General features: G+C 35.8%; 1 protein-coding gene across 1 annotated transcript; it reads left to right on the top strand.

Moving 5' to 3' along the window:
- The first annotated feature begins 2890 nt into the window (after positions 1-2890).
- MS3_00000748 (uncharacterized protein) lies at positions 2891-11989 on the top strand. The gene has a single exon (XM_051208397.1). The coding sequence runs from the start codon at positions 5760-5762 to the stop codon at positions 6750-6752; it is 993 nt and encodes a 330-aa protein (XP_051065188.1). The 5' UTR covers positions 2891-5759; the 3' UTR covers positions 6753-11989.
- Positions 11990-26713: the final 14724 nt, after the last annotated feature.

Below are 26713 nucleotides of genomic sequence, written 5' to 3'. Positions count from 1 at the left end.
GATGTTCATATTTATTGGTCAATGCACAATTATGGATGGCGTGTTTGTGTATTAAACAAGTACTTATGGAATACTGTCAATCACGTGTCCGATTTATAATCGTTAATATAACCAATTATCGTTCATTTTATGATGAAAATAACATCTTGTGAAGGTTACAGATAGATATTTTCATGTAGCAGTTTTCACAGGTTTCATACAACACTTTACATAATCATACAAATTTAGTGCAACAAAATAACATGAAGTCGCTTGTTTTTCGTCATCTGCTTACAACTTGAAATTATGATAGGTGAGCATGCTACTTGACAAAGACAGAGGCATTTTTCTTGTGAGCTCCACCTGCACTAATTATGATTAAATAGTTATTAGGAATACGAAGTTAAGCGAAAGGATCTCTTTTCAATGAATATACTGTCAAGCTGTACAATCGTATATCTATGAAAATGTTTTAATAATGTACTAATTCCGTGAGGAAATGTGAAAATGAATGACCAAGATGACGTAATAGAAATACTATAATACTCGATTACGCAATACGTATAATAAAATCAGATTCAGATTTAGTGAATGTAATGTTTCTGTTACAATAATCAAAAGTCACAGAGGTATAAAAATAAATAAGGCAATACGATTTGTATTATGAATAAGATCATGAGAACAGAAGACAGTTAAATGGGAATGCAGTAATAATCATAATAAATAAGTCGAAGTAACGATATATAATTCTGATTTGATCACATGGATGGTAAGAGCTTCAGCTAATTTTAGGAGTTGGATACGAAAAAATCTAGGTATATATGAATGAGTCTTATAAACAACTTTGTAATCAAACTGTGGATCCATAGAATGACAACAGTCGATTAAATGTTCATATATAGAACTTCTAACTGCTTTTCTATCACCTTTGTAGAACTAACCTGGGACATGTTCCCGTATGCGAGTTGAAAGCAAGAGCTGGCTACGACCAATGTATCTTGCTACACAAGGGCAGGTGAACTGGTAGATGCACATGGAGGCGATCACACGCGCAAGCTCATCATCCATGGATACAGAAAATAAGTTCTTACTAGTGAAGGTTGTTTGAAGTTTTGCCGCATTTTATGATCCTTTAATCATGTATCAATCTTCACAAAATTTATGATAGTTCTTCCGTTAATATTATTATTGTTATTACTACTAATTTAATTGTTTGATCTTTATCCGTACTACTATTCTATGTTTGTTCTTGTTGCTCAATTCAAACCGGAATATTCACTGAAATGTCAGTTGATTGATTGATTTTCGGATCAGTTTGCTTGTGTCCTGACTTTCAGTAATTTCATACAATAACAGATGGAGGAATGTTAGGTAATTCAACAAAGTCATCACTAATCGAATAATACTGAGAGAGGAATTGTTCGGACATATCAAATATGGGAAAATGTTATATAGTGATCTTGTAGTGTCGTCTGCAATGCCAAACACGTATAGCTTATTCACGTTTCCGGATTGGCTAATTTATTCATTCTTCTTGATTCACATTTGTATTGATACGATAAAAACTACTATTATTTTTAACTGCTCTAACTGAACTACATTTTTCCACCATGCTTCAAGTGCACATCGTTCGTTTGATTATTACTCGGAATACAACTTGACATCTCATAACGAGTCACTTCAACTTCTTATCAATATCCTCTTCAGATTACAAATCAGAAAGAGTATTCTACACTATATTCCGGATTTATTTCCAATAGTATATAACGATTTCTGATCAATATAGTCTACATAAATGTGTGTTCACAGACAACGGTTTTCAATTAATGAATTTAATAAGATACTGATAACTTGAAGGCGAAAACAGCAATGAGAGGGTTCTAACAAACAGTACATAAGTGACAATTGTCTTCACTGTTTAAAGACACGGTTTCGCACTTCAGCCGATCAGCAACTACCAACTGGCCAAACCCTTTGTGCATTTTCTCAAATTCAATCATGAAACACCGTATTCCCCCTGATCACACGCACTTAGTTCACTTCTTAAAACATATCTTCATCTTTCAAAAACGCACGAATATTTCAGTGGAGCATGACGATTGAGCATCTTCTCAAGGAAATATCAGTTTCCAGCACCACTCGTTTATTTTTCGGTTTTTCTCTAAAAGAAACATTTCCTTTTGCGTTGAGTGATGATCCGACTTAGGACTGCAGCTTTGACTGTCGTACAGTGTGTAAATGATTGAGTGAATAAATGAGTATAAATATCGTCTACCTGATAACGTCTTTCACATGTCACTAATTTATTGATTCTTCTTGAGTCTCATTGTCATTGGTACCATAATAAATTGTAATGTTAGTATTATTATTGATATTGTGGATAATATTAAAGCCACTAACTAAATCTGACTCTTCTAACATGCATTTCATGCGCAACATTCCTTTGATTCATACATTTATCACAACGAGACACCTCACACCGATTGACTTCAACTTAACATCAATATCATTCTCATTTGTGGCTAGTATAAATATAGAAAGTTCACAGAGAACGGTTTGAAATCGATTAATTGAATAACAGATCGATTATATGCAATTCAAAATACCAATATGAGGTTTCATGGAAACATTACAAATGTGACAATTACTTTCACTGTTTAAAAAGACAGCGTTGCACTCCAATAAATCAACATATACCATTTGATAAAACTTTTAGTGCATTTTCACACAACCGATTATATACGGCTTCATTTCACCTAATCACCAACACTCGATGCCCGTCTTGAAATTCGGCTTCAAACTTAAACAACGCATGATCATTTCAGTAGAGCGTGGTAATTGAGCATTTTATAAAGAGAATATCAGTTTGAAATGCAAGAGGCATATTTCTGTTTCATACAAGACAAACTTCGTTTTGCATTGAGTGGTGATATGACTGTAGACTGCAAGTTCGACTGTCGTACTGTGAGAGAGTGAATAAATGTCTGGATATATTGTCTGCTTAGTAACGTCATTCATACAACCCTCTCACCATAGGTGTGAGACGTCTCCAAATAACCACTCACGCCTTGATTACTTTACTCTGTATACCGGATTAAGTGAGTGTCAGCAAATGTGGATCGTGGAATGCATTGTCAATAGAATTCACTAAAGAAAACTGAAACAGTTGGGAGAATGTTGTGTTCCTGATACACAGACCACAAGTGCGGTACCTCATTTCAGCGTGATTTTACTCCGATGATTATTTTCACAAGTCATTATCACAGATCAAATGATACTGTCTGTAAAATGAGTTAAGTGAAGAACTTAACGAAGTGGAATTCATGCAGGCTGAAAAAGATATGGGTTGATTCGTCTACACTGACATTTTCATTGTTCATTCTTTTCTTCTCTGATTTCATACATCCATGCATATCGTACCAACTGTGTGAATCAAATGATCGAAACAATACTGTGAAATTCAAAATATCACATGTAACCTGTTCTTTATCACACAATCAACACAAACACTTACTCATATATGTGTACTCAAATTCTCTCTCTACTCCTTTACATGGAACCGCGCGCGCTGCGGACTGGACATTACTTTCAGGCTGAGGCTTTCAGTCTTCTTTTTCTAGGATTCTCGCAGAGCTGGGTGGATTATTTCTCTTCTTGGAATTATGTAAGATAACTCAGTTCTGAACTAGTAACATATAAACTTTGAATTTCATGCCATATGATAAGATCTGATTTTAACTTATTCATGCATGAATAATAAATAACATGATATTTATGATCATATTCATACAATAATTCATAATTATATAATCACATATATTCATTTTGGCTATACGATCAATGTATGCTCTGTCATTTTAAAACCATATATAATCATATTTGACAAAGATTTGCATTTCATATCGGTATTCTATTCCTTAAGGAATATATGGTTATATCGTATTTGGATGCTTTAACCTACGTACTTTATATATCTACAGGATCTATTCAAATCTCTACCTAATATCGAGAAATATATATAACCGTGTATGTTAAAGCACTGTACTCACTATTTTATGAACTATCATTTAAATCCTAGTTGGATACTATATATCAATTAATTTCCGAAATTACCTGTCCAATTCAGTGAGTCTGCAATAGTTTTTTGACAGTATTTTTACCCAAAAACTGTTTCATGTGTTTGTTTGTAAAGCGACATAATCTGAGACGAAAATAATCTTTTCAACCACTTATCTCTGCATCTCACAATTTTTATCAATGCGGACATTTAGTTTATAAATGTATCACCTACCGTACTCACTTTGATTGTTTGATACTAATTAACGACATTTCTAAATTTATTATATAAGGCTATCTTTCGAGTGATACGGATACTGACATAAATTCTTCATCTCCACTACTATCTTCCTGCCATTTTCATATCTTGTTTTTGACACTTTCACTAATCCTCACGATACATTCACTCCTGGTTAAAACATAGGTTTTGATTTCTAGACTATTTTGAGCCCTCGGAATTGATTTTTTTTCACCCATTTCTATTTCCAACATTCTGTTCAAACCATTTGCTATACGTCGCTTTCTTATCATACCACAAAAGAAAATGAAGACCCCTGCTTCTAGGTGCTCAGCCAAACGTAGGAAAACAATACAATTTAACACCACTACTGAGACGATTTCCGTCAGTTTCAACGAGACGAGTCACTCCATTCATCCGGAAGCAGACAAGCTTTCACCAGTTGTCTCCATACCAGACATGTTAAAAACTCTGCTGGTAAACAGTGATGATAATAGCAATTGCAACCATATGGCTGCTATAAAAAAGTTGCAAGTAGACATAAACATTCTCAATCCGCTTAAATATCTCATCAACTTTAACCTCACAGAGACTCCAGATCAAATGAATGACATAAATATTTCCCCAGATTGTGTTGCATCAGAGGTATTTGAAAGAACAAGACGATCTAGCAATGCAATTGTGTTTAATATACGGGATACATATGCCCTTAAAAATGTCAAATCTAGTCTGCTTAGAGCCAACAATATGACACACGTACCATGTGTATGCACAACATTGAAAAGAAGTCATCCTGGTATGCACTTACTGATCTTGTTCAAATTCAACTCATCTGTAGACGCCAGTGAATTTTTAACTTCCTCCAATTCATTGAGACCAAAACAGATTTTCAAGGATAATAAAACTCTTCCGGATAAAACACCATGCCAGAGAGAAGCAGAAAGAGTTAGCTACAGACCACCAGCGTCAAACTCTCAAATGCATCACATTCCCAATGGTCGTAAAATTAAGTCCGATTCTACGAACACGTCTAGCTTTACAGGTATGCTGCGACCGAAAAACTCTTCTGAATCTTTAGAAGAAAGTAATCCCGATGTAGGTGGTGTCCGTCTTCTTAAGAATGTTAACTTAGATTCAACCCGAAGTAGTTGTGCTGATGACGAATAGGACAACACAGTCCGAACCTCTGTTAGTGCAACACCTAGTTACAGTAACTGTGTAACGGATAACAAGAAAACTAACCATAACATTTATATAACTGACCACACACTTAACATCCATATATTCGAACCTTGCAAACCATCGCAAGTATGTTTAACAGCACACGATTCTCCCCAAATTACGAAGGAACCAAAATCAACCACAAACCTTGGAAATAAACGTCTTAAACACGTTACCCATACTTCAGGTATAAATAGTTATCTGAAGTGTAATTGGCAATTTGGTCGCACACATAGACCTGATAGCCTTCTTGGTCCGGCTCCCAATGTGTATAATATGCCTTTATCAGATGTTATATCCAATAGCGATGAGAGGACTTTTTTGTAATTCCGCCGGCTTTCCTGCCGACAACGGTAAACATATTTCACAAGATGACAAAGTGGTAGAATCTATTTCCCCACGCAACACAACTCTTACCTTAGGTAATCCTACGAGTATTCATGGAACTACCAATTGCGATTTATACTCTAACCTGCTTCACTATGACAACTCTGAGTTTCTTATTCTTTCGTTCAGTGCCCGCTCTCTGTCTAATAAAATTATTCATCTTAAAACTCTTTTATTCTTTGTAAATCCAACCATTGAACTTATTACGGAAACGTGGTGCAATTCATCTATATCCGATCATTCCTTGAATTTAGATAACTACGTTTTCTTTAGAACCGATAGATGTTATGGATTAGCAGGCGGTACAATTATCTATGTCCGTTCAGACAATCAAGCGTGCGAATTTGAGGATGAATCCCTTGATGCTATAAATGACTCCTCTTGGGTTACTGTAAACCGTGGATCCCAGAGTTATTTACTGGTGGAATGCATATACAGACCACCTCATGTGGATACTAAGCTTGACAGATTACTAGCAAACATATTTTCCATTGCTTCGCACCAACCGCATACTTTTAAAATCATCGGATGTGATTTTAATCTGCCAAAAATTACATGGGGCTTGACTCCGGTACCAGGTCGATATAACAAGCTAGTTGAAACACTTAAAATTTGTGTATGGGTCCAACAGGTCCGAAAACCGACCAGGGGGAATAACATACTTGATTTAATGTTCACAATCAACATAGACTCTATCTCAGTGCATATCAGTCATGAGTTTTTGAAGAGTGACCATAGAGTTGTATTGAGTATTATTCACTCTTTAAACGCCATACAATTGAATTCTAAAGCTTCATTGATGTACCAAAGCAGACATTTCAATCAACAAACCTGGAAACGGTTTGAAACTCTCATTCAATGTTTACCATAGGAAACTTATTTTACCACAAATAATGTTGACATTGTGCTTTCCAATCTATACCACAACCTGATATATTGCCTTGACTGCACTGCTTCAGCTATTGGCCGTGTGGCTCATAATGCTAATAGGGGCCAACATAATTTTAAAAGAAAGCTGAGGGATTTAAAATGCCGCTACTACGAGCAGAATGATGGATATGCATTTCAGAGTATACTTAAATTATTCGATAGGAATGCTTCATCTAAACGTAAGTATTTTATGAATATAGAAAATAAAACTATACATAGTAAAAGCCCAGAATTATCAATACGTCGGCTTTTGAAATCCCGTGTAAAGTCAAATTCCCTTGGCACGACTAAATTCTTCATAGTTAACGGAAGCATTGGTAACGACCCGAATACTATATGAGAACAATTCAGCAAGCACTTCTCGCAGTGCTACAAAACTGGAACTGAAAGCTCTATCGTTACATTTCCAATGCTGACATCCAGACATCTATCGAAAATTGATGTTATACCCTCCAAAATCATGCAGGCCGCAGCTGCCCTAAAAAAGTCTTATGATGGTTGACCTGACGGGATACCTTCATCATTTGTGAAATATGGAAGTAGATAATTCTCACTGTTTTGTTTGATACTTTTCAAACTATCCATGGAATATGGGACCTATCAATCTGTATGCAAAACGTCCCTTGTCACCTCTAGATTCAAAACAGGATCACCTAGTGATATTATTAACTATAGGCCAATTAATTTGACATCCGTGCTCTCAAGAACCATGGAAAAAATCATCCACAAGCAGCTTTTATCATTTTTTTCCGGCTAGTCTGATCAGCCCATCCCAACACGGGTTTATGACTAAACGCTCATGTTTCACATCGCACCTGGAGATTTTTGATCAAATTACCCAGATAAGAGATATTGGTCAGTCAGTGATAATTCTTTACTTCGATTTTAGTAAGGCTTTCGACAGTGTCTCACACAAACTTCTTCTTGTAAAACTCTCTTCATTTGGCATACAGAATCCCCTTTTATCTTGGCTCAAATGGTTTTTAGAAGAACGTAGCCAAATCGTTCGCTTTGGATCTTGCTACTCTAAACCTGTGAATGTAACCAGCGGGGTTATACAAGGAAGTGTGATTGGTCCATTACTCTTTCTCCTTTTTATCAATGACGTGTGTTCCCTCTTTCAGTATGGTAAACCTTTCCTTTTTGCCGATGACCTGAAAGTACTTTATTCATTCTCTTCTCCCACCAAAGAAAACTATATTTCAGCGGTAATCCAAGAGGAAAAAAACAAGTTGTACGAATGGACTGTTTTATGGAATTTGCCACTTAATGTTAACAAAAGTGGATTTATTCACATTGGCCGCTGCCTTAACTTATATCTGACTATACACAAGCATACACTCAAACCTCTCAACACTGTTCGTGACCTGGGTTTAAGATATAGCAATAGTCTGAACTTTTCTGAACACATTATATATCAAGTATCCAAAGCTAGAAAGCTCATCAGATTGATAATGACAAACTTCAATAATATCGAATCGAGATTGTTATTATGCAGAAAATGTATCTTACCCATTCTTGAATATGGTATTTTAGTTTACAGTAATTGCAGACATAATGATCTGATTAAAATTAAAGGTGTTCAAAGAAAGTTCATCAAAGCTGTTCTGGGGTATTCCGATAACAAAGACTATCACCAAAAATGTTAACAACTCAACTTAAAACCTCTTTGGTTCAGACGTATCAAATTAAATCTTATCTTTATCTACCGGCTTATAAACGGTATTTCCTACACTTCGGTATCCACCCCTTCATATCTTATGATATCATCCCACAATATACGCAAGAAGAAGAATATTCTAGCGATTCCAAGAATCCACACAAACGTACTTCAGAATTTTTTTCTTATTCGCTACTCAACCATGTGGAACAGACTGTCAGTGAACCTCCGTTGCAGTGAAACTACAACCCGGTTCAGAAGTCTCCTTCAAGATTTTCTTTCCAAAAGTGGATTATGTCACCTATTGAATATCAATGTATTCAATAATGATATTTACACAAACAAGGTCCATCATCCATTTAATTGCCTGAAAAGCAAAATGAAACCTTTGAAACTTCTCACGTCTATTTTATTTTATTTCCATTCATCTTAATATATGAAGTCTACTTATGTTCGTGTTTATCGTTATTACCGTTATTAATATCATTATTGGTTCCCCGACACATTAGATATTCTTTTTATCTCTTCTTATCCTTGTAAACATATTTAACTCCAGGTTGTCCTTTGAAATCAATTGTGACCTTCATAGCATCATTCTTAATTATTATTGCACAATTGTTGATAATAATATCCGGTTTCGCTCTGTATACTATTACATAAATCTAAATGTATTCATTTGAGTGCACTAAAAGATTTTTTTTATTTTTCTCAATCGCTGGTTTACTTTTGAGGTTGGTATTCATTACACAATTATTATTATTATTATCATGGATGAACCTTTTCACTAGGTGTTCACTTCTTAAGATTACGAAGTTTGTAATTAAGATAATAACTTGTGTAACATTCAAATTAACTTCTCAGACTCATTTTATCTTCACTGTTCAGATATGACTTGTACATATTGATATTTCGTTATCGTTTTCATTTATTAATTGAGACTTTCATAGCATCACATCAAACTATAACTGCACAATCATTTATATTCTAGCGTCATATCTTACTGCGATAATAAATTATTTTTTGTTACTAACTTGACGACACAAACATAGTCGTTTATTCTTGTTCTGCGTTCATAAACACGCTTATTAAAAGATTTGCATATTTCACGTTTCCATTCATTTCTATTCTCTTATTTTCTTCTTTAAACTCAATTCAATATTCTTCTCAATGACACAGAATATAGCAGGTATAATGCTAACATTATTGAAAATTGTGTATTATTGCATTTTTTTGAAGAAACCTGAAATGGTTTCGTCACAACACTTATGTATCCATAAAATGTTTGTGAATAATAATAAATACTACATTTCACAAATCCACTACAACATACTCTTATACAGAAATGAAGTGATGACTCACATACAATAACTTTGATCCAAATAACATGACATTGACATAATCAGGTCTATTTTGAATAAGATTGATGAAATTCCGTGAAAACATTTCATTCCATATCAGGTACTTTATCTATTCACCTTATGTATGCGATCATCAGTTTCTATCACTTTTTCTGTTGTTTGTTAAAGAAACTTGTTGGAACACCTTGTATTGAGAATTCTACTTTGTATCAAACACATAATATTGATTGAAGCCATTAATCACAAACATAATAATAAATTATTATCTTAATTTCTCAATGTGATATCATGATGACGCATCGAACGATTGTCATAGTTTAACTGTTGAACATTGATGTTCGTGGATCCATTACAGTCTACATAATGTAATGGAGTTTTCATGAAAACTCATCTAAACAACTTGCTTGTTAGATATCGTTTACTTCAGTGTTTTTTTATCAATCCAGACAAGGATTATTCTATGTTAAATATTCCTTTCTCCAGTATATCTTCGACGATAACTAATATGTTCTTGGTACTTATCACCAATATGTGAATATTTTAATGTTGGACTCAAAGTAGACTGCTACATGCATTATCCAGCCAACACTGTTTGACATGAAACTATTCAGTTGATTTTAGTTACTGTCAATACTTTTGACATCTGCTTGTAATTTGTGACACATTGTGTTCTTTGGCCTTCCACTTTACTGTCGCACTTCACATTAAGAATTATTGCATGTGTGTAATGCGGTTTGATGATCTCCACAGTATATGTCTTATTCATCATCATTGTCTTTTTCCAATTTCCTCATCAGTTGAAAGCTGGTTTGTTCTCATACACGGTAGACTGTTGCTGGTGATATCCGACCAACAAACATTGATTATCTTGTGCAGACAATTATATAGAAATGCTTTGAATGTTTTGATGAAATTGTTAGTGGTAGAATGGGTTAATGAAATTAAATAAACGTTAATGTGGGTGAGGTGTTAAAATGCAATGAGTCAATATGACATTGATCGACAGGATAGTTTGTCTGAGAAATTAGATATTTGTTGGACCATTTTGTATTCGAAATGTTTTATTTTCCATTGATGTTTCTTTGATTTTCTTAATGAAAAACACAATGACTCGTTTTCTTCATCTGAAATCCGTTAGATTGAACATTTTCTACAAAAGTAATTCTTTGTCTACACTAAATAGGTGGCAACACAAAAGAAGCTTTCCATACAACTTCACACTGATCCAGTAGTTATGCAAAGTCATTTTGTTAATAATTGTGACGAATGATGAAGTGATGTTACAGACACTGACGATGATCCAGTCCATTGCAACGGGGCTACATTCCATAAATCTCATCACCAACATTGGGCAGCATAGGAATGAGTTCCACTGCCATCTGTTATCAGACGTGATCATGCAATTTCGCTGCAAACAGAATAAACATGAAATCGAATTTCAATACTCAATACACAGTCACGTTTAGACAGTGTGTTTACGAAACTTATTACGATTTTATGTCACCAAATTGTCTTCAACTTCTAGTTTACATCCCGATCAACGTACTTTATACACCAAACAATTGCTCAATGACGACGTTAAGGAAGTTATACAACGTCACTCTAATAGAATCCAGGAATTTTCTTGGCTGACCAGCTGATAACCGGGAAAAATTGAACGGAAGATTCTATAGGTAGAATACTGTACATCAAAATGTTAACAACAGTTATTTGCTTATTATCCGTAAGAATCTGAAAAGAAGTGAAGAGATCATTCCCCATAGTGTGTGCTAAATACCTCGACACAATCACAGCGAATTCAGTTCCACAACCATGAAATCATTTCATCTTAATAACTATTACTAGTGATTTAAATGGATGAGATACCACTCGTTCACATTTTGAAAAATACACATTCTGAACTGATCATAACTTTCATCACCAAAACGCTGTTGAAAATTCGGCAGTAAACATTTTGAGCATTTCGTGTTTAGATGGCAAACTTATGCATAACGGGATTTCAGTGTTCCTCTACAACACTTCAATATTCTTCATTCTTGCATTAATGTTCAAACAACATCATAACCACTACTGATTAGGAAAATGTTCTTCAACTAATAACCCTGTATCAACAATCTTTATACACTTACCTGATTGACGTAGTCTATCTCTCAATTATCGAATGCGCTGCAGAAGAAACCTAATCATTTTGAAAATATGTAATCTATTTGCATATCACAAAATGTTGATCGCTTTCTATCTCATGAAATCGAATTTGACTGACACCATCTTTCTGAAACTCCTTTTAACGCCCCTCGACCGAATTGAGTTATTTTTTATCATTTCTTAACATTACCTGACTCATTATACATTGGATAATGAACATGTTTATAATAGTGGCATATGCAACACTTGAAGTGAAAACTAGTCTCTTCATTGAAAACCGTAATAACTGGAACTAACTGTGATTGAACTGGGACGTCGAATCAAAGCAAATATAGTTCGCAGACGTGAATCCTTCTTATGACCTCACGAAGATCAACCTAGCAGCTAATTTTACCGTGAATTGATCGACGTTCTCTAACCAGCGTAGTGATGCGATGACCTCCTTTCACCATATTAAAATTGTATGCATTCAATAATCAGTTCTGAAATTTTTCGACCAGTCTCCGAGTTATCAGGTTGAATACTGGATATCATAAAGTGAGATCGTTTCTGTTACATACATTTTTGTTGTATAACACCACAATTCTCCGTAAACAAAGCATTGGTAGATGAATATTGAAATAGGCTGCCAGTTATGTCTGTCTCGAAAATTCCAAGTTCGTATTTCAAGTGATATTATTGAAGAGGTATTTTGATTGACTTAGAGAGTATTCGGTGTTTGTAGTCTGTCGGCATAGATCCGTGAAGATAGATGAAGCTTTTCTGAGGTACACTTATCGACTGCATTTATTCGAAAGAGGTTGCACAAAGTTGTAACTTGATCAAGGTTCCTTATCAAAACTAATGGGTCTCGTCTCACTGAGCTAGATGTTAAACATTCTTGTTTTCGAGATTATACGTCAACTGAACATCATGAGCGACCCATCCTCTAATTCCAATAGTATTCGTATCTATCCTGTCTCACTTTCAATTGACACATTCAGCTTCCTCAATCCACATAGACTTCTTAACACACAGCCTTTTTATTGCACAATGATTCCAAACGATAGTTTCCTCAATATTTTTTGCATTACAATCAATATCGTTGATGCTGGTACAGTACCAATGAACATAAAAGTAATATTTATTATTGTTGTTATTTTTAATATTAATATTATGGTTGTTATTAACTTCACTGACTTAATTGAATTCTCGTAACACACATTTCACGAGCACCATTTGTTTGATTATTTCATTGATCACATTGTGACATCTCACACCGAATCACTTCAATCTCTTATCAATATCCTTACCACTTTACAAATCGAAAACACTGTACATTACAATATTCATTATTTTCCCCATAACTACACAGCAATTTCCGGTCAGTTTAGTTCATGACAAAGTAAATTCATAGAAGACGGTTGAAATTATTGAATTGAAGCTAGTACAACGGCTGGTGACACAGGCAAAACTTTACACAAAGAAAACAAGTTGAAGCATCATCACTGTTGATAATAAAGCATGAAAACTGAATGTCATACGTCACGCACCAGACTGAGATGTTCGTTTATCTTCTCCTCGTTAGCTGGTTTCATACATCTGTATAGGTCGTTCCAACTATAAGCATGGATTGATCAAAGCGATACTGAGAAATTCAAACCAGCACGTGTACTTGCTTATTTATCACATTATCAACACAAACAAACCTGTCGAAAACTCAAACAGAATAACTTTGACTCAAATGACATGACATTACCATGATCAGACGTATTTTGAATTGGATCGGTTTATGACTTCCACCTTGTTCCTCCGTACCATTCAAAGTGATAACCACTTCAGTTTGGACATTGAGGTGATTGCTTAAGAGAAGAAACTAAAAAGAGAAAATTGAAGTTATAATTCTGAGAAAAAGAACGGAGTCCATTAGTTCGTCGAAAAACGTAGAATGAATGGGTTTCAATGACGATATCAATTCATGCAGCTGTACGATGGTATTTCTAGTTTATTTATCAAGCACATAGTAATTTGTGGTAAAATAGAGGAGTTGGGTGCTCTGAATAGGGAAAGAGATTTATTTCGTTCTCTGTCCTTAAAGACCAGACGGCTATGAACTGAGGACACAACTGTCCACGAGCTGCATATAATCCAGCGAACACTTAACGAGAATAGCTTTCAACCCATATTCACTGACAGTAATTGAAAACTTTAAATAAATTGAAATACCACCATTCCATCAACAGATTATTGCTTGACATACGTCAAAATTATTGATTATTTTCACCACTTCATTTTGATCAACCTCCAAGTAAGTGCGCTTGATTATCTCTGACAATTTTGTAAAACTCCTTTATTTTATCACATAATATGTTGTATCATCAGTGCTTATTATTCTTGCTGTCAACGATAGACAATCGAATAAATTCCTCTTTCCACTCAAATTACTCATTCAAGCTACTTTCCATTTAGACCGTTCCAATTCACATGAACTGAGATCCGATTCAATAAGTTTGATTATATTTGATAATTTTGTAAAACTTCTCTATTTCTCCATAGACTAAAACATTGTCTCGCAGATCACGTATAAATACGGTTGTACAGCTTTTAGAGTTGACGTCGTCAAGAAAAAATGTTTTTTCACTAAAACAGAGAGACAGTGATGCATGGTTTCAGTCCCACATTTGTAATTGTTGATTGTTTGTTTTGTTGCTTGTTTGTATTTTGTTTTCTCTTTCTTAGTCAACTGGACATTCATTATTTACATTGCCAGTTATTTCGCCACCCTAAAGTGTTTGACAACTAGTAAGTATGTTTGAAGTCATTAGAAAGAGAGTATTGTGCAACAGGAACATATTCTTGATAAGCGGTATTTCTCTGACTTGAACACAACAAGTACTTCTTTCGTCATCTCAAAACTGTTTACACTGAGGACTACAATCATACGTACAATCATCATATCTATTTAAGTTCTTTTAATTCAATATGCGTTTTGGCATAAGAAGTATTTTTTTCTATAACTGAAAAGAATGATAATAAAAGTGTAGATTATCTGAGAGTGTAATCTATCCGATGACCTCAGTTGTTGTCGGTATAAATAATAATGATCAGATTTTCTTCTTGTCTATCACCATATTCTCTATTATTCATCATATTACTTGACATTTTCTATTGTGTATGAAGCGTGATATGAATCGTAAATATAGTAAGGAATGACACTTTCTAATGATGTATTCATATGACTGACAATCATTCACCGCCCACAGAATAAAGATGGATGAAATTTTCATTCTACAAATGATCAATACTTTTCTAATGTGAATATGAAGTGGAAACAAACAGCTTTTCCGTCAATTGATAGTCGGTCTTCCTTCAACTATGAATAATTGCTATAAACATTAACCATCAAATTCCAAATCCGTTTAGCGATCGCTTTCTTTTAGAATTATCTAGTTTTCGCGTTCTCATTTTATTTATCTGTGGAACTGTCAATAATACTCTCGATGCTTTTGGACTCGACTAAACATTATGTCACATGTATATTGACCATGACACTGTGGTCAATCATCCTGATAGCTTAATCCTTATCACAGTCCGTGTATGAGTTTACAAAAATCACTGTCACACATGAATTGATTGATGTCAACGTTTCTGTAAAGATACACTTGGCTGTTGGCCAAATGTTTGTTTGTGTTGAATATTGATTGAAGTTGGATATTATGGTTAGGTGGAAGATATTTGATTTCACAGGAGGTCGAAAACATTTTTCAATATAATTTGGCATTGAATTTCGTATTAATTTTATAACAGAACTGAAATAAATATCTCCGTGTGGAAGCATTCGAAGTTGAACATTTAAACAGCCTGTCATCTATGTCTGCCTGAAATTCATTTATTTAGTTGATGTTATAGAGGAGATCGCTTGATTGAGTTAGACAGTGTCAAGCGTGCATAGTCTGTTTGAAGAAATCCGTGAACTTATTTTCCATTGAAGTGTACCCCCATTTCTGAGGTTACCAATAGTCCTCGCGTGATCCGAACTCATATCACGCAACATCGCACAATGAGAATTATCCACCACATTACTCAAATGACAACTGACCTCATGTAGGACAGAGATGTTCATATTTATTTGTCCAAGCACAGTTATTGACATCATGTTTGTCTCGTATGCAAGTACTTTGTAACAGAACTGAAATAAATATCTCCGTGAGGAAGCATTCGTAGATGAACATTCAAATAGCCTGCCATCTATGTCTGTCTCAAAAACTCTAATTCATATATTTACTTGATGTTATTGAGGAGATATTTTGATTTTGTGGGACGATGTTCGCTGTATATAGTCTGTCTGAAGATTTCAGCGATTTTAGATTTCGTGGTGGTTGGTACAGGTTAGTGAACTGTACTCTCAATCTGGAAGTATTCAATGCTCCTCGTGTTATCCAAACTCATATCACTCAACTTCGCACAGTGGGAATCAACCACTACGTTACTCAAATGACAGCTGACCTCATGTAGGACAGAGATGTCTATATTTGTTGATCCAAGCACAGTTATTGTTATCATGTTTGTCTCGTATGCAAGTGCTTATGGAACAATGTCCGATTTATGATATTTAATATAACCAAATGTCGTTCATTTTATGATAAAGATGGCGTCTCGTGAAGGTTACAGGTAGATATTTACATATATAAGTTTTCACAGGTTTCATACAACGCTTACTACTTATAATTCCTACAGAATCATGAACTGTTAATGCTGCAGAATAACATGAATTCACTATATTTCGTGGTTTCACGTCAGCTGCTTACAACTTAGGATCATGACAAGTGACCGCGACAATTGAAAAGAGCTGAAGTATTTTTCCTATGAATATATCTTATAGTATTGATCGTTCCGTTAAACATATAAACCTCTGTTTTTGATTTAATTGAATTTATTTTAATTGATGTGTTCTGCTAGAGTCGCGCTTATTTTCTAAAGCAATCTATCATTTGTTCTGTTGAGTCGAGGTACACGAAAATGATAATGGCTTTTTCCTTTTCTTTGTTGAGGCAGTCTCTTAGTATTGTTTGTGGCTAAAATCGTTTGGGAATTTAGTAAGCACTGAAGTCGAATTTTGTTCATTGTTGTTTATTACAGTAATATACAAACCTCTGGTGTTGTTTGTGTTCAGTGTCTACTACTTATGAAGCGTTAAATGTCACTTTGCGCTTGACGTCAAATCAAACTGCAATGTGGAGATTTCCATTGCGTGTATAGGCGGACTTTGCTGACAGGTCAGACATTTTTTATAATTTAGGAGAATCCTTCAAAAAAGAAGCTAAGGCTAAAATTGAGCACGACCTCAGCCACATAAAGTTCTTTCAATGCAGGCTACTCCCAGAACAAGCTCCAGGAGGTGTCAGTAAAATTTATAAAATAGGACGAAACATTGATACACAAAGTAATCAAAATACCGCCAATTCAAGTTTACATTTGCTTTTGCTAAAAAAAGTCCTGATACTGAGAAACATACGCAAACTCGTTGGATTTGGAATATACGTCCATGAATAACTCAGCCTGGTTGATCTTATTGAGAGACGATCGGTAGAGGTAGAAATATGTGAGCCCGCCGAGATTGTGAAAGGAACATCGTACTTCAGGGTTTTTTAACCGCAAAAGTTCGCAGCAAAATAATTCTCAGACAACTCTGTGGAACGGTTGTCTAGTGCCTCCAGGTTTTTCATGGTGGTCTAGCATCTATCGGTTCATGATCTCATTAAAAAAATGATACTTTTGCTTATTGCACTCTTTGTTTTAGTGTTTTATAACTAAATATGCTCCTTCACGAGGGGTGACAGGTGTAAGTAAATAAGCTAGTAACTCTAAGCATAAATTTGTTCTATTCATTAGTCTTTTCCTGTGTGCGTTTAGTATAACCAATTAGGATGAATAGTTGTAACACAAGTCAGTCAATCGCGATGTCGAACATGATACGTATGTATATACCATATTATCCATGAGAGATGGAAGTGTCGGCCCAAGTCTCAGAAAAGCAGAGGGAATAACAGCATGAGTGATGACTGAAAATGCTAGGCACCGAAGATGCAATACAAGAACGTGTATGTTAGTGAAACAAAAATGCGTTAGAGAGTACAGGAGCTAAAAGTTTGTGGTAGACCAGACAAATATGAACGCAAAAAATGTTAACCAAGTTATGAAGAGTAAATAACAATGTTAATGGTTATTAATACAAAGTTAAAATATGGACTTTACTAAAATTCACCGAGTTGTTGCGTGTTCTGATTGGGTCTGGTATCGTAAATCCACAATTATAAATGTTCGATAACTCTGTACTGGTTGTTGAACTCTACAATAATTCAATCCACTGTTATGTGCGATATTTCTCAGCTCACAGTCTATAAATAATGATAATATTTGATTTAGGATGCAATTAGCTCAATAATGAGTGAGAGTAGAACGAGGAGTGTGTGTGTATAGCAGTGTATTTGAGAACAACGACAAGTATGTCACGCTATGTCAGTATCACAACGGGAAGAGTGTTCAAGGTCATTCACTAAAAGAATTGGTACAGTCATTTATTGATAAATGTACATACAGTGGGAAATTTACAAAATAAATACAAGTAATATTGAAAACTATTTACAAAATAAGCTTGTCGGTCATATCTCCACAAGTTTGGGGGTATATAAAGAGTGGATGCACATACATTATTGCAAACTGTTTTGATCTATATCATTTGAGGTCTCAAATAGCTGGTTACGATGATCACGTGGACTTCAATCAGCAAATCTAAACCTGTTAACATGGCTCGGTTTACTTCTCAATGACTCCATGATTTGGTTTCTAATTCAGTTTAGCAGTCTCTAGCTTTCTTTCATCTAATTCCCACACCAGTCAACATCGCCTGATAAGATAGGTTGAGGTTGAGTAAACGTAACGCATGTCCTAACCACGCCATCCATTTAAGATTCTCTACCTCATCAATCGACTTGTCATCTTTACCCAGTAACATATCCCATAACTATGCATTGCTCAGTTGATGGTTTTAAAATACACGAATGATGCTTCAAAGACACTTATTTCAATTTGAGTAATAGTGAACAAAAATCAGTGAAATTATCCCATGATAATGTTTGAAGATTAATTTGAATAAAGGCATTAATCAAACATAGGTTTGTATTTTCAACTTTGAGCAACATTGTTTTCTTGAGAACTTGTGCTAATATTCGGCTTTTAAAGCCAAGTAGGTGGAAAGGTTTACGAACAAAAGACCAGCTGGTTGAAACGCAAATATCTTGACCGCTAATTCACTGTTAAACTCATTGGTACTTATTTCCACTGTCTGGAAGTCCAGAATATGTAAACCACATTCACTATAATAACTCTGAACGAACAGCCATAAAACTTACTTTCTGTAAAAATGTACGAAGTTCCATTTGATACGCTAAGTTTTCATAAGGTCTTGCTTGTTGAAATTCATAATATTGTGAGTAACACAAGCAGTACGACGGGACTATAATTTATGGACGAACCAACCATGTATAAGATAACAGGAATCGAACTTTGCATGAAATTCACTCATCTGTTTGAATAAATAGAGTTTTGACATTTAAGCTGATGTATGTTGGTGATTAAAAACCTAAATATACTTTCTAACCTTAATCACCAACCGTTAATCATAATTGTTAATTTTCACACAGGTTTAAAACCCTCATTTGGTACCGGCAATTGGGTGGACATCATTAGGTGGACAACTATGTATAAATAGTTGTCCACGCAAGATACTCGACGTCCAGTGGCCGGATACCGTCAGCAACAGCCTATTGTGGAAGAGAACAAGCCATCTCCCAGCAAAAGAGGAAATTAAGGTAGGATAATGGAAATTGATAGGACATATATTACGGAAATCACTAAATTGCATCACGGGGCATGCCCTAACTTGGAATCATGAAGGGAAGCGGAAAATAGGAGGGCCAAATAACGCATTACGTTGGGACTCGACAGCAGATATTGAAAGTACGAACAACAATTGTCGAGTGCTGGAAAGGATTTCTCTGAACAAGGTAGGATGCAGAGTGTTGCTGGGCGTCCTATTCTCCTCCACGAGAAATAATAAGCGTAAGTAAGTATCTGATATTAGTACAAGTTGTAAATTACGTTAAAACATGATCTGATTAAGCTTGTGCATTACATTAGATACTTTTTAGGAAAGAACATATTACACATTCAGATGATTATCTTATAATTACCTATAAACGTATATAAAGATGGAACTCATTCCTGCTTATCTGAGCTAATGATATCATCATCAATATTAATCTTTTCAGTTATAAGTGAAATGTTAACAGATAAACGGTGCTGTGAATTGTCCAGAAATCTGTTGTTGGCTAATCTAATACAACGAAAGTAACTCAGGTAAGTTTGTTTTATCTTTATACATCTATGGATTGCATCGCATGGACAATACATGGTCGATGTTTTTATAAATATGTGTAACAAAACCTTTAATTGGGTTTTCGAAAGGGTAAGTTATTTAGTTTATTGGCTATTGAGTGAAATAACAATGTGTCATATAGAAAGCAGAAGCTTGATATATTAATCTGTCTTCTGAATTTGTTCATAAGTCATAAAGTTTCTTTCGTTTTATTTCAGTAAAATTATTTAAAAGATGGAATGATATATTCATTTCATTGACTAATAGTTGATTCATTTCATAAGCTAAGTATTGAATTTATCAGGTCAAGTAGTATGTGTAATCTGTCAATCATAAGCAAGAAGACCATTCATATATTTGTGATGTTTGTATGAACTAATAATTCTTTTGTACTTGTTGACTGCTCGATCTCGAATTCCAAATACATTACATTCGTTCGTGCTAGTACTCCCTGTACTTCTTAACTCGATTGAACTATTTCTGGGATACCTAGTTTGTACTATAATTCAAATACTCCTAATTGTCACCATGTCACTTAGCCACCTTGTCACAGTCCACGTTTTCTTTATTTCATGCAATTAAAGTAATTTTATCATTAATTTACTCTAAACATTAGGCCACCGACCCGAAAGCCGCTGCTCACGTGCTCCACACTGAGAACTCTAGTTGTCGAGCTGTGCCCTTGCAAACGTGATAGCGACAATTTTATCTTATGGGACGGTTTCACATCATTTCGTGAAATAGTCTACCATAAACAATCAGTACTTATATCCTTTTGTTTTCAGTCTCAGAGGTTCAATCATACCAACTCCCAGGATTTCATCTGAGATTTTAGCCTTCATATTACTTAACAGTGCACACTCTTTCCCAGCCGGGTGTTTTAGCGACCGCTGACCTGACAACTATCTAGAAAATCATGAACGTCTCGCTTCTGATACGACTACCAATATCTAATCCAAATGCCTGAACCATCTTTATTTTTTCAGCATGTCCAAGATCCACATGGACGTTTTGTAACACTGCTGTACCCACTGATTGTGGAACTACTATGTGTTGGACATATTTTGGTTGAACACATAAGATGCTTTCGATTAATGATAGCTGGTCCCATAACACCCACAAATACTTCGTTTCGAAAATTTTCCATTTGAGTTCCACTTCAGAAGGCCTTGACTCGTTGTCGCTGAGTTTGATACAGTAGGGATGTTGCACCTTCTGAACTTTGCATATGTGCCCATGGGATATTGTCAAGCACCGCTAGAGATATGGAATGCATATGAAATACGTTGTAAGAAAGGCAGACTGCGACATGTTTAACTGATCGTTGTGTAGAGGATTCGCATTTTTATGGTGGCGCCCCGGTCGATGGATGCACTCGAGATCAAATTCGCGAAGATACTCTTGTCAGCGCTTTGCTCGCACCTGCGAGTCTTTGAAAATCCCTGAAGACTGGAAAGCTTACGGGTAGGTTTTTAGTTTGAAGTGTGCGATATAAAGGTACTATATGTACTTCGGTATGAATTACAGAACTGACAACATTTGTTTTAGTGTAGCACAGTACTTCTTTCCAAATTGGTTCAACATTTGATTTCCATACTCAATAACATCCTACTTGCCATCAGGTCTCATCTGAGATAATGCCACTCCAGTTCCTATTTCGCTCGTATTTTTACTTACCGGACTTTGCCGATGTTTGGCAGTTTTTATACAGGTGCTGAGTAAATTGTATCTTTCAGAGCATCGAATGGTTTGTGACGAATATCCGAACACTCAGATTCTATATTTTTCTCCGTTAAACACATAAGGAGACAATCCGTTTCTGCATTGTTCTTTGCAAAACGACTGTAGTAATCCGTTAAACCGAGAAACCTGCGTACTACATCAGGTTAAATTGGTTCAGGCCGATTCTTTATGGCAGCCACAGTTTTCAATTCACCACGAACACCGTCAAGATCGGTTATATGACCATAAAAATCTATTTCATTACGTGGTAGGTTGCCCATAATAAAATGAAGCACTAACTCCAGACGGTGAAGATGTTCCTTGCAGGTGCTTCTGGAAACAACAGTATAGTCCCAACAAATCGTGCACACCTTCGGGACTGAATCTTTCCGAAAAATTGAACGATTCCTTGAAGTTTATTTGCTTTTCTTTTCTACAAAACGTCAATAGCCCTGCTGTTTTCATAACAGCGCTTGAGGCTGTCCGGAAAGCGACGTTCGTTGTCAGTCTTGCAGACGACTGCCAGATTACACAAATTAAGAAAAGAGTGCAGTCCGCTTCAACATCAACTAGTCCTTCAACTAGTTCCCCATCGATGGAAATAATAACAAAAAGCAATTCGCTAATCATATGTACGCCAGTGCCGGTTAGCATTAAAAAATGGAATGACTCACCTAGAGGTGATTTGGCATGGTTGCTGGGTGCTGAGTTTGTTGACTGTGTGGCCTGCCTAGGGGCATGAAATAGATATCGTCTTACGCCGTTGTGTGGCGTTCAGGGTATCCAGTGTCTAATGTTGTATCGGTTCAGTGGAATACCTCGACAGTTGTTGATGTGCTCAGCACAAGTTCTGTCTGATGTTTTTGGTATCCTACCAACATGAAGGATCAATTCTTTTTGTTTAGTGGTCAGCGAGGCGTCTTCAACCGCCATTTACCATTCCTTTTTCACTCGTTCTCATAGTTCATCATTTACCAGACCCTCTGTGAACTGTTGCATAGTAAAATTTTCTCTTTACGTCAGCGACTCCCAGGGAAAAGCCAAAAGAGAGGACGATATTCTCCATTTTTCATCTGGCAAGGCGTTTTGTATATGGATGAAACTATTGACTAACCATGGCGTGAAGTGGAAGATCGCCTTACGAGCTTTGCCGTTGTATTGGTGTTTTCCTCTGGATGGTCTCTATGCTACAAGGTGTGCAGCACCGGCGTATTAGTCATATCTGTAACAGTTTTTTGTGTGGTATACAGGCACGTAGTATGAGGAAGATTCAGGGCAGGAACCTTTTATATGAATGACGATTAAAAGTTACAATTACGTTTAGAAACACAATTATTTCAGTGTGGTTTCTGGATAATGACTAGCTAGTATCCAGTAACATGCTTAACATTAGAGCCAAATCTTTCTTCAAAAGCGTCACACATGTGCATCCATCTAAAAACAAAGTTATAAGCGAACACTTAACAAGGTCTGAATCTGTGTGGGTAATGTCTCAAAAAGAATAAATCGGTTAGTGTTAACTGGATATAACTTGGATTTAAGCACTTCCGTACAGGATTACGTTGGGGCACACTGATTGTCTATTTCCTATCCAATCAGCACTAGTGGACAGATTAAGAAGACTCAAGAATATTCATATGTAGAAATCATTAAAATACTAATACTTTTCTTATTGTGATTCCTACTTCCATCCATCCTTTTGTATCGAATACAATTAAGTTCCTGTTCAACTGTTTTCCGATTTGGGAGCTTGTCGAGTGAAGTATCGTGCACGAATACTGAGAAAAAAGGTATCTGGGTCGTAATAAATGAAATTATAAAAGTTGGTCTGTTTTGAAGCCAGGGTAAATCGTATGAACACAGCGTAGTACTAGAGGCTAAGAGTTATTTTCGATGCAATCATACGTGAGTCTAACAAAATACATGTAATATATGATCGGAATGGCTCTCTTAATATTATTCTTAGGATGCTCACTGTTTGACAAAACAGTCTCTGTAGCATAGCGAGCAGTAACAATGTAACGACACCGCATCTGTCTACAAACAATTTAACACATGGATTGTCGCCAGTTCCTCCAATGAAATTAAAGATCAATCATATAAGACAAAAGAACAAGTAAGGTTTCATTCTGAAATACGAATCGACGGAGCATAGCACCAACTATAACTGTATCTCAAGATTTCTAATGAAAATTCTTGCCATCGGACATTATCGTTTCTCCTAAGATATTCAGGTTGCGAAATCAGAACATAAATTTGTAATATAATAGATTGCAACTATTAATCCACACCAACTTATGGTCATCAATATCTATTATTCGGTTATGCAATTTGAACTCCGAAAGTTATACTACAAATAAGCTTTCACTCAAAAGCCGAAAGGAATCTTAATCTCATGTTGCATTTAGTGGATGTAAGATATAGTTTCCTTCAGGTGATATTCTAAGATTTTCCCCCAAGTCTTCGGTTAGCCGAAGTCAGAACCAGTAAGCTATTCGGCTTGTTAAACTTTATCTATTACTAAAACATATGTTGACACTGTTAGTATAGAAACGAAAGATGAATATCAGAATTGTTTTTAAGGATATTATAGTTGTTTTCGTGGATTAGTTGAATTTAGACACTAACACCGACGGATGTCTACTCACTTGTCTAGAGGATGAGCGTTCGCGCGCGAGACCGATAAGTCCTGAGTTTGAGTCTCGCAAGGCGAGATCGTGCATGCGCTCTCCTTAGGAGTAACACAGTAGGACGAAACGGCTGTCCAGCGTTTCTAGGCTTGCTAACTTGCAGGGGATGTTGAGCACGACTTTCTCACTCGTGATCTAGTGCGAATTTATGACCGAGCGCCCTCAGCCATGTGAGCCGATTAAAACTAGTGTGGCCGGCATCCAATGCAGAAGACTTACAGAGCTGTTTATTTTGAGGATTTATTTACCGCCACACTCTTTATGAGTAATTACGATGTTCTAAGTATATTCACCCTTTGCTCATAGTCTTTTTAGTCCTGTGCCTGTTCATCTTAATCACACAAAGTGGTTTCTTCCTCTCAATTTGTTGTTAACTTTTATTTATATTAGTGGTAGCAAGGAGTAATATTTTCGGTTTCCAGGTTTCCAACTTACGTTATTATCACTATAGGGGTTGTGGAGATTAATAAGTTTTTGATTGAGATCATGAACAGGTTGATGTTAGACCACCACAATTGAAAACCTGGAGGAACTAGAACTCCGAGAATTCCCTCACGAAGCTAGTCACTAGTGAGCACATGTAGATTACTAGAATAGGGGTTGTGGAGATTGTCAAGTTTGTGATTGAGATGGTTGAGGTTAGACATTAACACCATTGGATGCCGGCTCAGTAGTCCAGTTGGTTAAGCGTTCGCGCGCGAGACCGAAGGCCCTGGGTTCGAATCCCGCTCGCGGGATCGTGGATGCGCACTTACGTTATTATGTTATCACCTAACGCGATTTATTGAATTAATATATAAGATGCTATTCAAGAAAGTGCTTTAGATCAGTCATCGTTGATATTAGCTGGAAGAGAATAAGGGGCAATATGACCAATTTGTTGACAGTTTTTTGAGCTAACGAATAAATCCTTTATGCCATGCAATGTTCGCTGGCGAGTGCATAATCCATGAGATGTGACAACACATCGCAGTAGCACATGAAGATCACCAAACAAGTTCAACTACAGTTACAAAAGACCCTAAAGTAGTAGAGAAAATAAATACTTCAAAACACCACAGACATTCAGGGTTTGATAACGCATTTGCTTGTAACATCCTTATGTTAGGGTACCAACCCAGTCAATTGTCAACTAACCCTGGAGAATTAAGGGTACATATTCGATCCGGTTATCGACGATGTGGTTCTTATTTCCTAACATTCTCCAGTGTGTTTCTGTTACAACGGAAAACAAGTTCGTGTTTCAGAGGATCCCTAGGTCTGCTTAAGATGCTTTGAGTTATTACAAGATTCTTCGTGAGCAGACTACATTCCTGACAACGAAGTTTCAATATTTCAGGAAGTCATCTGTGAAAGCTAAGCTTCAATCAAATGAATTTTTTTATTATTATCAGCTTTATTCAATATTATATTTTTGGTACAATATAGAATTCTCAGCGTAAAGTATTTCAACAAGTTTCCGTTTCTTTCTTCTTGGTCGGTCCTGGCGATAAATATTGAGTGATCGCCAGTTAGATGTTAGCAGTTCACTAAATGAACATCTGAATAATGTGCATTCTTTCCGTTGAACTTCACAGTTAAAAGTTCACCGTTGTCTTCTGTTAACGTGACACTATAATTTCGAAAATTTCACTTTAGGACTAGTCACTCTTCTGACCTGAGGCTGTCAATTTTAGAAACCTAAAGACTTAAAAATAGACGCAGTCATTAAGACTCAAGATACGCCAGCACCTAAACAATTGTAGAATTCACAGTGTGTCGTCATTTTAGTGGACAAGCTACACTATTTGTACTCTACCAAGACCCATGAATCAAGAAACCGTCGAACTTTTACTTATTCCCACCACAATTATTGATATTAGGTAAAGTGAGTTTTACTAATCATGTCCTGAAAGTGATGTACAGTTGTTT

The sequence above is a fragment of the Schistosoma haematobium genome, chromosome 5 (assembly GCF_000699445.3).
Source record: "Schistosoma haematobium chromosome 5, whole genome shotgun sequence".
Classification (NCBI taxonomy): Eukaryota; Metazoa; Platyhelminthes; class Trematoda; order Strigeidida; family Schistosomatidae; genus Schistosoma; species Schistosoma haematobium.
The sequence above is the reverse complement of the archived record's forward strand: the minus strand, read 5'-3'. Positions and strand labels throughout refer to the sequence as shown.

Excerpts from the sequence above, each read along its gene's own strand:
- MS3_00000748 (XM_051208397.1), top strand. The coding sequence starts at position 5,760 with ATGTGTATAATATGCCTTTATCAGATGTTATATCCAATAGCGATGAGA.